Source organism: Notolepis coatsorum, assembly GCF_963971535.1.
Source record: "Notolepis coatsorum genome assembly, chromosome: 1".
NCBI lineage: Eukaryota > Metazoa > Chordata > Actinopteri > Aulopiformes > Paralepididae > Notolepis > Notolepis coatsorum.
Window position 1 is genome coordinate 33231152 of NC_140165.1, and position 15002 is coordinate 33246153.

The 15002-nt window shown below is 42.2% G+C and overlaps 1 protein-coding gene across 1 annotated transcript; it reads left to right on the plus strand.

Moving 5' to 3' along the window:
• The first annotated feature begins 2108 nt into the window (after positions 1–2108).
• On the plus strand, positions 2109–9370 carry LOC311243284 (G-protein coupled bile acid receptor 1-like). Its single transcript, XM_084332451.1, has 2 exons — positions 2109–2287; positions 8078–9370. The coding sequence occupies exon 2, from the start codon at positions 8140–8142 to the stop codon at positions 9169–9171; it is 1032 nt and encodes a 343-aa protein (XP_084188577.1). The 5' UTR covers positions 2109–2287; positions 8078–8139; the 3' UTR covers positions 9172–9370.
• The last annotated feature ends 5632 nt before the right edge of the window (positions 9371–15002 follow it).

Here is a 15002-nt window from a genome sequence, read left to right on the forward strand (position 1 = left end):
TAACACTTTGGACGCCATGCCCGATGATAGTCGGCTTAACTCGCCGAACGTTCAGCGCCAGGACCCCCGAAAACCCGAGTATAGTTGGGTTTTCATCGTTATTTCTTTTATTCGATATTTCCATTCATTACAGACACACGGACATCTGGGTTAACATGGGGAATAATTTTGAGAACGCCAATGTGCAATACCGGCCGCATCCACCCAGATGGCAGTATCGAGCACCCTTTTAAACATGATATCTTGGCCTGTGGCTCGATCAGAGGTCTCCGGTCGGATTTCTATTGGTCGGGCAAGGGGACCGGTTGTCCCGATCGGATTGAGAAACGTGAATTGCTCTCGGTCCATGATGTGTGGTGGATTATGTTGGCGACACGATCGACACCAATACTGGGACTCGCGATCAGATAATTGGAATATTCTTTTTGGGGCACATCCTAGTGAAGGTAAGGCCTATATGGTATCAATCCTGCTGTGATCCAACCATGATTTCACTTCGATCACAATATATGTGTGTATTCTACTCCACAACGTGTGCTGTTGGTGACGATCAAAGCATAAAAAAACGACCCCCCTCCCCACCCTTTCATGCATTCATGATGAAACATAATACCGATAATATAGATGTGATTTCAAAACAGTAGCCTGTACAGGCGAGAAATTACAACGTTTTTAGTGAATTGCACGTATTGCTGCATAGCGTAGTTTTCTGGGATTAGACAGGATTATTCACCACGGTATAAAACGGGAATGTATGTGAAACTGGTATCATTTTACATGCCCTGAGTGGGAGTCGAACCCCGGTCTCCCGCACAGCGGTCGACATCGCAGACCACTATACCAAGAGGTGAATTCACTTCTAAGTAATGGGTCTGGATGCCTTTTTAAGGGGAGTGAGTTTACTTGCAGTACCGCTACGTGCCACAGTCACTTCACAACACATGAAGTCCATCGTGACTGTGGATATACTCACGGACCTCCGTTACATATGGATGAAAAAACTATTTATTTTTCTCATATTGAATGATAGATACTCAATGTCAAATGGGCCATAGTATTGTATCCATAGCTATAATATAAAATATAGTTATAGCCCTGCAAACACCGCCAAGTATTCCTATACTTTAGAACGCTGGCCTTTTAACCACACATCACGCATATCGCTCCGGCGTCCAAAGTTTTAAGCTATCTGGCTGCATGTTAGCCTAGCTTAGCACAATGAATGGAAGCGGACAGTGCCGGTTAGCCTTCGGGAGAGGTGTTAGTTGGACAATGCCTAGGCTAACCGGCACGGTCCGCTTCCATTCATTGTGCTAAGCTAGGCTAACATGCAGCCAGATAGCTTTCTGCTGAACGCACAGAGAGGAAACTGGTATCTATATTCTTGTCTCTCTCTGGAGAAGACGGTAAGCTAATTTCCCAAAACGTTGGCGTGTTCCTTTAACTTTACATTTGTTTTGTGACCCCAGAAACTTGACATTAGTAAGGAGGAGCTGGGTATCCAGTATGACGCACAGCAAGGATCATTGAAATAGGGCTATAGGGCTCCAAAATGATCCATTACCATTTCCCATTGGCCAGCTGAAGTGTCCTTCAGGATCAGGACACACAGGGATGATGAAGCTGACTAGACAAAGATGAGCCATAAAGGACGTCATGGATACTGCCGCCTTGCGTCATATGGGGGCAGACCACAGAGTTCTAATACGGCCAGACTAATGTGTCACAAGTCCCACCCCCTTTCCCCTTGACACACTCAGATGGAGCATCATCCCTCAGGTCAACAGAAACAAATCGGATTCCTGTGTCCACTTCCCCCCGACAAGGAACCTTTCCCCCGCAGTGTGCAAAGTGCACTTCCCCTTTAAGAACTTCCCCTTGCTGCTCTCTCTCTCTCTCCCTCTCTCTCTCTCTCTCTCTCTCTCTCTCTCTCTCTCTCTCTCTCTCTCTCTCTCTCTCTCTCTCTCTCTCTCTCTCTCTCTCTCTCTCTCTCTCTCTCTCTCTCTCTCTCTCTCTGGGCTACAGAGCAGCTGCAAGAGCCGCTGGAAGGGTTGTGGAACTTGTGGTGGCACAAGGCACCATGCAGAGAACTATATACTCACTAGAAATAACACCATGGTTGGGAAATGCAGAAGAATGCAAGGGAGAGTGAAGTGAGAGTGAGTGTTGTCTGGCTTCTTGACTGTGGAGATCACAGGTCACGCTCCCAAGTCATATAGGGGAACTTCCATTTGATTTCTCCTCTGATGAAGAATAGGAAAGGTGACTAAAAGCTCCACCCAGGAAGGTAAGCTTTGCACTGGTGTATTATTATGTTCACTGAGGTTCATTGATGTTATCGCTTCATTATCTTATTTTGGGTGACATACCTTTTTTTGTCTTGAATTATTACATTATTATATCGATTCCAGTATTCAGGTAGTATACTACAGTATGCAATGAAATTATTAGAATTTTAAAAGACCACTTCATTCCATGGAAATGTCTGACTGCTTTGCTGTCTCAGAGCTAATGGAAATGTTGACAAAATGTTAAAAACAGTTAGAACAGTTATAACAGTTAGAAAACAAATAAGGAGAAAACCTGAACAAATATAGTATGTAGTTCAGGGAATACATTAATAACCATACAGCATATAGTCATATAACGTTCACCAACAACTTCATGTGAGACTGGTTCAAGGTAGACAATAAAAAAATTTATTGTGGTTCAAAGTAGACAATTTAAAAATGTATTCTGGTTCAAAGTAGACAAGTTAGAAATGGATTCTGGTTAAAAGTAGACAATTTAAAATAGTCCCTGGTTCAAAGTAGACAATTTAAAATAGTTTCTGGTTAAAAGTAGACGATTTAAAAAAGATTCTGGTTCAAAGTAGACCATTTAAAATAGTTTAATCTCCTTCCTTATTCCTGTGGGAAAACAACCAACTTTTAACGTGAAACACTTCTTAGTTCATTCTCAAGTGGTTCATTCTTAAGACTTCATTGATCAAATTGGACTTATATATAAAATGTGTTGAGCCCTGGTGAGGACAACGTCATTCTAAAGCTCCAAAGGAAAGATACCTCACCTCTGCCCCTCAAAGCAACAATCTAGTTTGTTTGTTTTTTATTTGTCACGTATAAAGTACATGTGCATTACAGTGAAATGCTTGGTTCCGTATGAGCCCCCGAGAATGTGCTTCATACTGTAAAAAAGCAAGTAAAAGAGGAATAACACTATACAATATACAATATACAACTAAAGTACAACCTAAGTACAACCTAAGTACAATGAGGTACAAAATGCAGACAATGAGGCAAAAAAATCCTTATGAGGTATGAATGTAGTGCAAATCTCTTTCATAAATAGATAAATCATGATGTAGTGTTAAAGTGTCTAAAGTGAGTGTTAAGGTGAGTGTTTGTTTAAAGTGAGTGTGTGCATGTGGATGTGTGTGTAATGAGTGTAGATGGATGGGTTGATATATATATACATAGAGTCTAGTATAGGGAACCTATCAATGCATGTACTTTAAATGACTGATTGCATCTATATTATCACTGGACTTATGCACATGTCTAAAACATTATTCAGGTTTTCACACGTATCCAAGTCTCAAAAGATACATTTTTGTACAGTATTTTGTTAGTGTTGTTTGGTCTTTGATGTAGTCTAGAAGACTATGTACAAAAAAGCATTTTCATATTTGGATAAAAGAAAATTATTTTACAATTATTCCTATGATCCGTCTCATACTAAAGTAAACAGTGGAGTATCCATAGATCATAAAAGGACATCCTAAAGCTTGTATACAGAAAAGTAAGTAGGTGTGAACTACATGCAAGATGAACATGCGCTGTACAATGAATGAAGTGATTGCAATAAATACCGGCTTTCTCATCTGTCATCCCCTTGAAACGTTCCCTGCCAAACTAAGATCAAAGCTGCACGAGGTAGTTTTGAGAAGAAATAATTACCTCTATAATTGTAATAACTAGTTACAAATGCTTGAATATTCCTTATAATCTTGACTCAACCCCCCCCCCCCCCCCCCTTTCAAATCACCCTTTGAAACAAAGTGAACCAACATTACTTCTGTGGCTAACCATGCTTAGAGGATGCTTCTTTGTATGGTAAAGGTGGTGGTCCTTTTGATTTATAAATGGCCGTACTTTAGCTATGTTTCTAAGGTGGAAGAATAAAGTTTATGTCAACTTGTTGATTGTGATTTAAAGCTTAGGTCTGAGTCTACCATAACACCAAGACTTAACTCACTCAAATACAGTTAGCAGCTGGATAGACCACAGATGGAAATTAGCTTCTGCTAAATCTGGTGCAAACATATTTTCATGTAACAATGATAAATTGTAAAAAAAAAAAAAAAAAAAAAAAATCTTTAAATAGATTCGGGGCTTTTCAGAAAACATTCGGGGCTTGAGCCCAAGTAGCCACCCCCTAGCCCCGCCCCTGCTTAGCATGATGTATAATCCTTTTAATATTTATCATTTTTCTTTTTTTACCCCAATTTTCATTATGACCAGGCATTTGAGTTTTATTTCAATGTGATATAATACTGTAGTAATAATATTCACAAAACATAAACATTATTTTAAATGAAATGCTACAAGACAATGCATTTAATTTATATTAATGAAAGATTTGCATTAATATCACACATAAAAAAATTAAACAAAAGGGTCCATCACCCCTTTCTCATTACCGATCGTATTTTATTTTATTTATTTATTTATTTTTACTAATGTATGTCCTGTGAAGCTTGAGTGAAAATAAAATAATGCTAAATTCAAAAATGAAGATCTTATCACTGAATTCCTGATGGATGACAATTATTTACTATCATTATATTGATGGATAACTTGATGGATAAATAAGTTATATCTTTGTACTAGGGATGTCCGATATTAAAATGTGATATCGGAAAATATCGGTATCGGTTAAAAAATATATATATATATATATACTTTTTTTTTCTTTTCTTTTTTTTACATTTCTATAACGTTTATTTACCCAGGCAAGCAGGTAACAACAAATTCTGATTTTATTTATTGTCAAAAGTATGCATAATGTTGTGTTAATTCCACAACAAGATAATGTAATGTTAATTACCTGAAATTATTCCGTTTTTTGGAGGGGGAAACCCTGCATATATCGGTATCGGTTGATATCGGTATCGGAAATTAAGAGTTGGACAATATCGGTATCGGTAAAAAAAGCCAATATCGAGCATCCCTACTTTGTACATTTGTGAACACAAGGCAATCACATATGCAGGCACACCCAGGCATACTGTATACATATTCTCATACACGCACATGCATAGTCTCCATAGGGTGAGTAAACATCGTAAACGAAGGTCAACAATTGCGCCATAAAACCGCTGTGGGTTTTGGGGGGAAAAGCCAGTAAGTAGGCCAACGTAGCAGCACAACATACAGTATTTACGGGGTCGACTGGTTCAAGCCAAGTCAGGCTGTTTGTGGAATAAAGTCTGTCTAATGTACAGCAGGGGCGGATTTAGGATTGTAGGAGATCCGGGGCTTAGCCCAGATGGCCCCCCCCCTTTTTTTTTTTTTTTTTTTTTACTTTTTTTTTTTTTACTTTTTTTTTTTTTTTTTTTTAGTTTTTGGGCAGGCAAGGCACGACAGATTTTTTTTGAATTTAATGAACCTGTACGTGCAATTTCCTGCAATATAGAGCCTTCAATCTTGACCAATAAAGCTGCGTTTTTCACTATAAAACTCAGTTAACCATAACGTAGTTATGGTTAGATTTATATATTGGGGGGGGATATATCATATTTTTCATATAATCAAAAAGTGGTGGAGCAAGATCATACCTTTGCTCCCCCAAGTTCAATAGTGGGAGAGCAGAGATGCTCCGAATGCTCTTATGGCCAGGCGTCTATGATTCACTGATACAAAGTAAAATAGTGCAGTGCAATAAAATAGTTAGTCAAATAGAATAAAATAATGCAATAGTGCATTGCAATAAAATAGTTATCATCGTATTTTTTCGGGAGGCCGGTAAGGAGTGCATTACAGTAGTCGAGTTGGCTTGAGATAAAGGCATGGATCTGGTTTTCAGCGTCCTTTTGATTTATAAATGGCCGTACTTTAGCTATGTTTCTAAGGTGGAAGAATTAAGTTTTTGTCAACTTGTTGATTGTGATTTAAAGCTTAGGTCTGAGTCTACCATAACACCAAGACTTAACTCACTCAAATACAGTTAGCAGCTGGATAGACCACAGATGGAAATTAGCTTCTGCTAAATCTGGTGCAAACATATTTTCATGTAACAATGATGAATTGTAAAAAAAAAAAAAAAAAAAAAAAAAAAAATTTTTTTTTTTTTTTTAAATAGATTCGGGGCTTTTCAGAATACATCCGGGGCTTGAGCCCAGGTAGCCACCCCCTAGCTCCGCCCCTGATGTACAGTAGTGTCAACTTTCATTTGCCTGGGGGCTACAATAGTAGTGTTAGTAATTGCCCCATAAGCTTATTTACTGAGCATAACTGCATAGATATTAGGATGTGAAAACAAACTACACAATGTGCACAAAACAGTGATGGACAAACGGTGGCTCGTGGGTCAGATCTGGCCTCTAGATCCCTAAAATATGTCCCCAATATAAATTACTCTCATGTAAAATAATAGGTGACAAGCCTAAGCTGAATTTAACCATGATTAAAACTCCACCATTCATTATTTGGTATTGTTGTAAAGATAAACTCTCTGTCAGACAAGACAGGTCACTGGAACTATCCCCCTATTCCCATATTCCCCTATTCTTCTGTTTTCACCCATTCTTACCTAAACCACATGTTCCTTCTGGGTTAATTTAACCAAGATACTCATCTATAACGCTTCAAAGCAGATAGCAGACTACCATGCAGTCATGGTTAGGATCATAGTGATTTACTGAACATTTACCCAACGTCCTTTTAAAGTATTGGAATTAATACATGAATTTAGAGTATTTTTGACCAGTTATGCCTACTTAAATAATATACAATTCAATGTGTAAACAGTGTTAAAGCTATCGGTCCTAAATCTAACCCTTAGTATCATTAGTCACATGTAATCTTACTGAAGTGAGACAGAAGAAAATGCTTTTCCTTAACAGGCAATGTGACTGATCTTCATTACCATCGATGCTCCGTTCAACATGAAGGCCTCAGATCTCTCAGTTTCAGCCTGAGCCTAATGGAAAAAGCCTGTCAGGGACGACCAGGTTCGGCCAATTAATGTTAATAGGTTGTGTTGAGTAGGCTGCGCAAAAAAAAGAAAAAAAAAGATACATCAATAATCATAAACTTAACCCTAACCCTAACCATAACCTAAGCCTAACCTTAACCACTGACCCAAACATGTATTTCCAAATTGTTGACAGATCTCTCTGAAATGTGTTCCTGATTTTTGGCTAGGTCAGGAACACACACACACACACACACACGCACACGCACACGCACACGCGCATGCACGCACGCACGCACGCACGCACGCACACACACACACACACACACACACACACACACACACACACACACACACACACACACACACACACACACACACACACACACACATACACACACACACACACACACACACACACATACATCCACTTTTCTACGTATATTTCCACCAATGTATTTTTCTACCTTAGTTATGATTTCATATTTGCCGGCCAACCTTCCTGTCTATGTCCTTAAGTGGATCTGCTGAGTTGGTTCATTAATAGCCTATACATTTCATCAAATTAGTTAAATGTAAAAAAAAATATTAAATTACTTAGGGATGGTCATTAATTTGGTTTAAAATAAAACTGGGTTATCATCACAGTACATTTTGGATGAACATACTGGCATACAGAAATTATCATAATATTGTGTTTACTCAGGTACGTACAGTACAGTAGACTTATGTATACTGGAATATTGGTAATCGGGGTATGAAGACGCATATGCTGTGTAGACGTGTATAGACCTTATCAGATACTAGCAAATATCCAGCATTTCAATGTGTAGTAAATTCACTCACCCTGGACAGACTAACATGTGTGACGTGTCTCCAGGGCCCCTACTCCTTGATGGAGGCGGGTTCCAAGGGGGAGAAGGTCTGGGGACTCCAACTTCAATGGACCGCAATGACTCCCAAGCGCCCCTCTCCGGGGAGAGGCTCATCTACGCCATCACCGTGCCCCTGTCCACCGTCATCATCCTGGCCAACCTCGCCATCATCCTGGGAATCGCCTGGAACCGCCAGCTCCACAACACCCCCAACTATTTCTTCCTCAGCCTGCTGGTGGCCGACCTGTGCACGGGGGTGGCGCTCCCCTTCATACCCTGGATGGGCCTCAACCGGCAGCTGAGCTTCAGCTCCTGTCTGGTGGTGCACGTCTTCCCCAACTTCCTGTTCCTGGCCTTCCTGTTCAACCTGGTGATGGTCCACTACGAGCGCTACATGTGCATCGTCAGCCCGCTGCACTACAGCAGCCTGTGGCTCCACCGCTGCTTCCCGGTGGCCCTGCTGGCGGTGTGGGCGCCGCCGCTGCTGTACGCCGCCCTGCCCGCCTTCGGTTGGAACAACTGGACGGGGGCGGACTGGAACGAGTGCTGCGCGGAGAGCACGGGGGTCCCGCCGCCTCGGGACTGCTCGACGAACGGGACCGCGTGCTGCTCGTACCGCCGCGTCTTCCCCGACGCCTTCATCTACCTGGAGGTGTACGGGCTCGTGTTGCCCGCCATCCTCTCCATTGCCGGCATGACGAGCCGCGTGCTGTGGATCACCCGCGGGCAGCTGAAGGACATTTGCAGACTCCACCGGTCGGTGGAGCGGGGCGGCCACGCCTCGGAGCGGGAGCACCGGCTGAACGTGCGGTACACGCGCTGCGTCGCCGCCGTGTCGCTGGCGTTCCTCGCCTGCTGGGTTCCCTACATCATCTACATGCACGTGTGCGTCGTCTTCCTGATGAGGAAGTCCGACTCCAAGTGGAGCCCCACCACTCACATCGTCCTGTCCTGCACGGGGATCGGAAGCATGGCGGTCGTGCCGCTGGTGCTCGGGCTAGCCAACAGGCAGTACACCGAGCCTGTGCGCAAACTTCTCGGGAAGCTCAGGGACAGGTGGAGACGGAGGACGCAGGACTCGGAGGACATTGCGCTCTAAGGAATAATGATGACTTTTCGTGTGTTTATGATGATGAATAAAGACTAAACGATGCAGTTGGCGATGACAGTCAAACTTTATTGCCATACCAACCACATGTTGTTAGGAATGTTTCTTTCTAAGGGAACATGCCCACATTATGAGAAATGTACTTACTGTCTTCTCCAGAGTCAGATAAGAAGATGGATACAGTTCAGTAGAAAGCTATCCAGCTGCACGTTAGCCTAGCTTAGCACAATTAATAGAAGTGGATGCGTAGTGGCTAGCTAAAACTCTGGGAGAGGTGTTAGTTGGCCAACACTTCCGCTTCTATTCATTGTGCTAAGCTAGGCTAACGTGCAGCTGGATAGCTTTCTACTGAACACACAGGAAATAAACTGGTAGCTCTCTTCTTGTCTCACTCTGGAGAAGACGGCAAGCGAATAATGTTCCCATAATGTTGGCGTGTTCCAGTGAATCTCACTTCTCAACTTGAACTCATTCGGCGCCAGCTATTAGTTAGGGCCCGCTGTAGCTAGGCCGCGCTTTAAATGATAGGACTGAGTCACCTTGTTTGTAGAGCTATAACTATATTCTATATTATAGCTATGGAATACTATGGCCCATTTGACATCACCTATCTATCGTTCAATATGTGAAAAAGAATACATTTTTCCATCCATACGTTCCCGTGTTATACCGTGGTGAATATAAGTATGGTTTTAGAGCGGTAGGGTAATTCATGAAATGCTGAGTTAAAGCCCTATACGTCAATTCCACTATAGACGTTGCCATTTCTTGCCTGTATGCGCTATTATCCCGAAATCAAATCTATATCATAGGTATTATGTTCCATCATGAATGCATGAAAGGGGGGGGGGGTGGGTCGTTTCTGATTATTTGATTGTCAGTAACGGCATTCGCATTTAACACTAAAACCGCGTATCAGCCCGATCGGCGTAAAAGCATTGCAGGATCAAGCTAAAATTTACGTCAGATCGTTCCTATCTGTAATCGGGAGTATTCCAAAAATAATATTCCAATTGTTTGATCGCCATCTGGTACATCCAATGTCCATTTGGCCCACGGCATAATCCACCACAACATATGGATCTGGGATATTTGACGAGCTTCGATGGAACCGTCAGTACGGCTGCCCTCGCCCGACAAGGAAACATGAAACCGGAGACATTTGGCCGTCCCACAGACAAGGGTACAAAGGGTGCTCGATACTAGACCACTCTAGCGGGATGCGGCCGGTATTGCCGTTTGGCGACCTCAGACTCATTCCCTATGTAACACAGAGGTCCGTGGATGAATAATGAATAAAAATATCGAATAAAGGAATAAACTACCAAAATCCGAGAAATCTCGGGTCTTGGTGCCCAACGCATGGCGAGTTAACCCAGGATATCTCGGGTCTGACGCCGAATGTGTTAACAGGGAAGTAACTTCACCCGACAATGTCTAAAAAAACAAAAAACAAGACAAGGTTCCTTTGTATAGGGAGGTGTAGTCTGACGTCACTTTAGTTTCCCGCGCGGTCCACCCGTATAGGGATTTATCATTGGGAAAATGTATTATCGACTATTGTAATAATTCTGCCTCATGAACATTGGCAAGCTTTCCATTTTGCACAAAATTAGTTCCCTAACCTTATTGTTTAAGCATTTTTGGTTGAAATAAAATTATAGGTAATTATTTTACGATTAATTGCTAATTGTTTCATGTTGAGCTATAGATTGTGGATGAATACACACAGGAAGGTACACCATGCCAATGTTCATGCTTTATTTATTTTAAACGAGACAATTTAGAAATATGTCCATTGGAAATACATTGCCATTTCAAGCGAGGTGGACCGGCCGGAAACAACAATGACGTAACCACTACACCTCCCTATAGCTTGACTCGTGTCATGTGTTCACGCATAATTCTGACTTAGTGACTATACATCAGTCAGACAGGCACCAAGATTCATGAAGGCTGGCCTTGCAGATCCAGCCCAAAAAAGGAAAGATAAAATCAAGCATGTTGTCAAAATGTATTGTACTGAAGATATGCTTCTTGATAATAACACAATAAAAAAATGGCAAATGACTGCATTTATATAGCGCTTTTATCCAAAGCGCTTTACAACTTATGCCTCACATTCACCCATTCACTCACACATTCACACACCGACGGTGGAGGCGACCACGCAAGGTGCCAACCTGCTCATCAGGAGCAGTTAGGGGTTAAACTTGGACACGCTGGCGAGAGGAGCCAGAATCGTACTGGGAACCTTTCGATTACCAGACGACTGCTCTACCTCCTAAGTCACTGTCACCCCCCAATGACATCAGTAAAGCATCTCTGCATATATTCCTTTGATACAATACGAGGATGTTACAATAATGATGATTACAACAATGTTTGTTACCGATGCTCTCATAAAAAAGAGCATTGCACCTTTTTGTCATCATGGCCGCATATTTGTAAAAGTGCAGCCCCAGTGATATATAACTAAGATACAATGTTGCACCATTTTATCAGAGTCTGTGAATGTGATACTATGATTGCACTGATTTCAACTTTGTAGATTTTCCACCTTGAGTTTTGTCTCTTTCAATGTCGATACGTTTTCATGTCTCTTATTTTCCTGTTATACCACGATTTACTCCTCTGGGGTTTTCTTCTTCATGTGTATTTTCTTCAACAGTTCACTTCATCTGCATGTATAGACAAACACGTGTGACTATACTGTTGAGTCTAGTCGTTGTATGAGATCATAATAAAATAAAAATGAACTTAAATTGCACAGCACTTTCACAGCATTACCAAACCTATTCTTAAAAGTCTTTATTGCACTAAGGACAAGTGATCTTGTGACGGTTAGCAGCAGGGCGCTTGGGAGCCTGCCCAGTTGTTCACTCCTGCTCTGCCCTCTATTCATGTTTCCTCTTCTTCTGCTTCTTCTTGAAGTTGAAGTTGAACCTTTAATCCCCTTGGGGGAAATCTGTCCTCTGCCTTTGACCCATCCTAACTATGTAGGAGCAGTGGCTGTGGTCATATTTATTTACTGTTGCACACAAAAAGCAAATAAATTCTGGTGGGGGGGGGGGGGGGGGGGGGGGGGGGGGGGGTCTGTCCGACTTGGATAGATATGACCGTGAATGGGACACATGATAAGGTTCTGAAAAGATCCCAGTAACTCAAAACGGTCACCAATACATTCCATCTATCACTCCTGCCTGTAATGTTCACTCCCTCCTTCTTCCCTCGAGTCCTTATCTGCGTGCTGGTATGTGAGCCCCAGGAGGGGTGCATTCTGACGTCTAAAATACATCCAGACGACGTGGAGAGATTAAACACATGGAAAAGGAAGGGAAGAGAACTCTTGAATTCATTAATCGGCCCTATGTGGTGTTTTGTAACTCTCAGTGATGTAGCTGATACACAGGAAGCCATTTTCCCGGACAATGAATGTCCCGTTCACCAAGATCTACCGTAGTGGACATTTTCCTCAACATTTGAATGACAGAGTGGCTGGGTAGTGTAGAGGTCTAAGGACTAGAGCGTCTGGGTAGTGTAGAGGTCCAAGCACTGGAGCGGCTGGGTAGTGTAAAGGTCTAAGCACTGGAGCGGCTGGGTAGTGTACTGTAGAGGTCTAAGCACTGGAGCGGCTGGGTAGTGTAGAGGTCCTAAGCACTGGAGCGGCTGGGTAGTGTAGAGGTCTAAGCACTGGAGCGGCTGGGTAGTGTAGAGGCCTAAGCACTGGAGCGGCTGGGTAGTGTAGAGGTCTAAGCACTGGAGCGGCTGGGTAGTGTAGAGGTCTAAGCACTGGAGCGGCTGGGTAGTGTATAGGTCTAAGGACTGGAGCGCTAGGTAGTGTAGAGGTTTAAGCACTGGAGTGGGTGGGTAGTGTAGAGCAGGGGTTCCCAAAGTTTTCAGGCCGCAACCCCCGAAATAACGGTGTCAGAGAGTCGCGACCCCCACTATTATAGGAGGTAAAAAATATATTATTATTATTATTATTATTATTATTATTATTATTATTATTATTATTATTATTATTATTATTATTATTATTATTATTATTATTATTATTATTATTATTATTATTATTATTATTATTATTATTATTATTATTATTATTATTATTATTATTATTATTATTATTTTTTTTTTTTTTTTTTTTTTTTTTATATAAATGGAAATGTATGGTTGAAACATGCAAACGTTCAAACGCACACACACTAATAAGCATTGGAGGCTTTTAACCAGGGCCGGACTGGGGAAATCATTCAGGCCAGGAAATATAGTGCGAAATATAGCCCCAGTCAGGCCATTTTTTAAGCAGGGGGGTCTGGGGGTCCCCCACCAGGAATTTTTTTGTTACAAAGACTTTATTTCCTTCATTCTGGGTGTAGGATTTTTTTTTATTTGTACCCTTTAAATGCCAGTGTTTGTGATGGCATCACAAATTATTGTTAAAAAACAGGCTAGCATGTATGATTAGCAACAACACTGATTTTGATGGATTTTCTGTTTTTTTTGTAATGTCAGATTGAAAAAAATACAATCTTTTATTCAACTTCAGCCCTGACCATAACACCACATATTCATTTTATAATTCTAACCCTTTAAATGCCAGTGTGTGTGATGGCATATATTTGCAATATATCAAATGCAAAGTAGATTTTTCTGGGGGGAATTATTACAGGCTAGCATGTGTCAATGATTAGCAACAACACTGATTTTGATGGATTTTTAGTTTTTTGTAAGGGTCCCGCCTCCACCAATCACATGCGGCTCCCTTTGTATTTGTGAGCGAGAGAGAGAGAGTGAGAGAGATAGTTCTCCAACTTGTGTGAGTTGCAGTGATCTCCTGGTTGTTCCCCCACCTAGGTTATCTAACTATTGCGCCGCTGCAACTAGAAACACTGGCCTGGCCTGCTTCTAAGTTCAGTGGCCTGACTGCCTAAAGAAAATATATAGAGCGGCTGGGTAGTGTAGAGGTCCAAGCACTGGAGAGGCTGGGTAGTGTAGAGGTCTAAGCACTGGAGAGGCTGGGTAGTGTAGAGGTCTAAGCACTGGAGCGGCTGGGTAGTGTAAAGGTCTAAGCACTGGAGAGGCTGGGTAGTGTAGAGGTCTAAGCACTGGAGAGGCTGGGTGGGTAGTGTAGAGGTCTAAGCACTGGAGAGGCTGGGTAGTGTAGAGGTCTAAGCACTGGAGAGGCTGGGTAGTGTAGAGGTCTAAGGACTGGAGATGCTGGGTAGTGTAGAGGTCTAAGCACTGGAGCGGCTGGGTACCTCCGTGAACGTTAAGCTCTCCCACTGAAACTGGCAGGTGAAAAGAAACAGCTGGTGACTCCACATTTATCAGAGGAGGCATGTGGTAGTCTACACCCTCCCCAGACCGACAGAGGGTAGCGCAACAACCAGGACTGTGATACACACAGGGAATTGGCATAATGACTACATTGGGGAGAAAATAGGAGAGAAAGACAAAGAAAACTTAAAAAAACAACACTTGATGACATGTTAATGTTAATGACATGGACCACATCAACATCAACAAATCAGCAAGTTCTTTTGTGTCCACATCACAGAGGACCTCACCTGGGTATGTATACCAGCCAGGTGGTGAAGAAAGCACAGCCAACGCCTCTTTCACCTCAGGTGGCTGAAGAAATTCGGCATGTGGCTCAAGATCTTTCAGGACTTAGATTCATCACCGCCTGGTATGGAACCTGCTCTGCCCTACAGAGGGTCGTGTGAACAGCCCAGAGCATCAGTGGATGTGAGCGTCCCACCATCCATGACATGTGTCAGCAAGGCCCGCAGGATTATCAGAGACCCGCAACCGTC

What these genes read in the sequence shown, in the direction of transcription:
- LOC311243284 (XM_084332451.1), top strand. Translation starts at nt 8,140, where the DNA reads ATGGACCGCAATGACTCCCAAGCGCCCCTCTCCGGGGAGAGGCTCATC.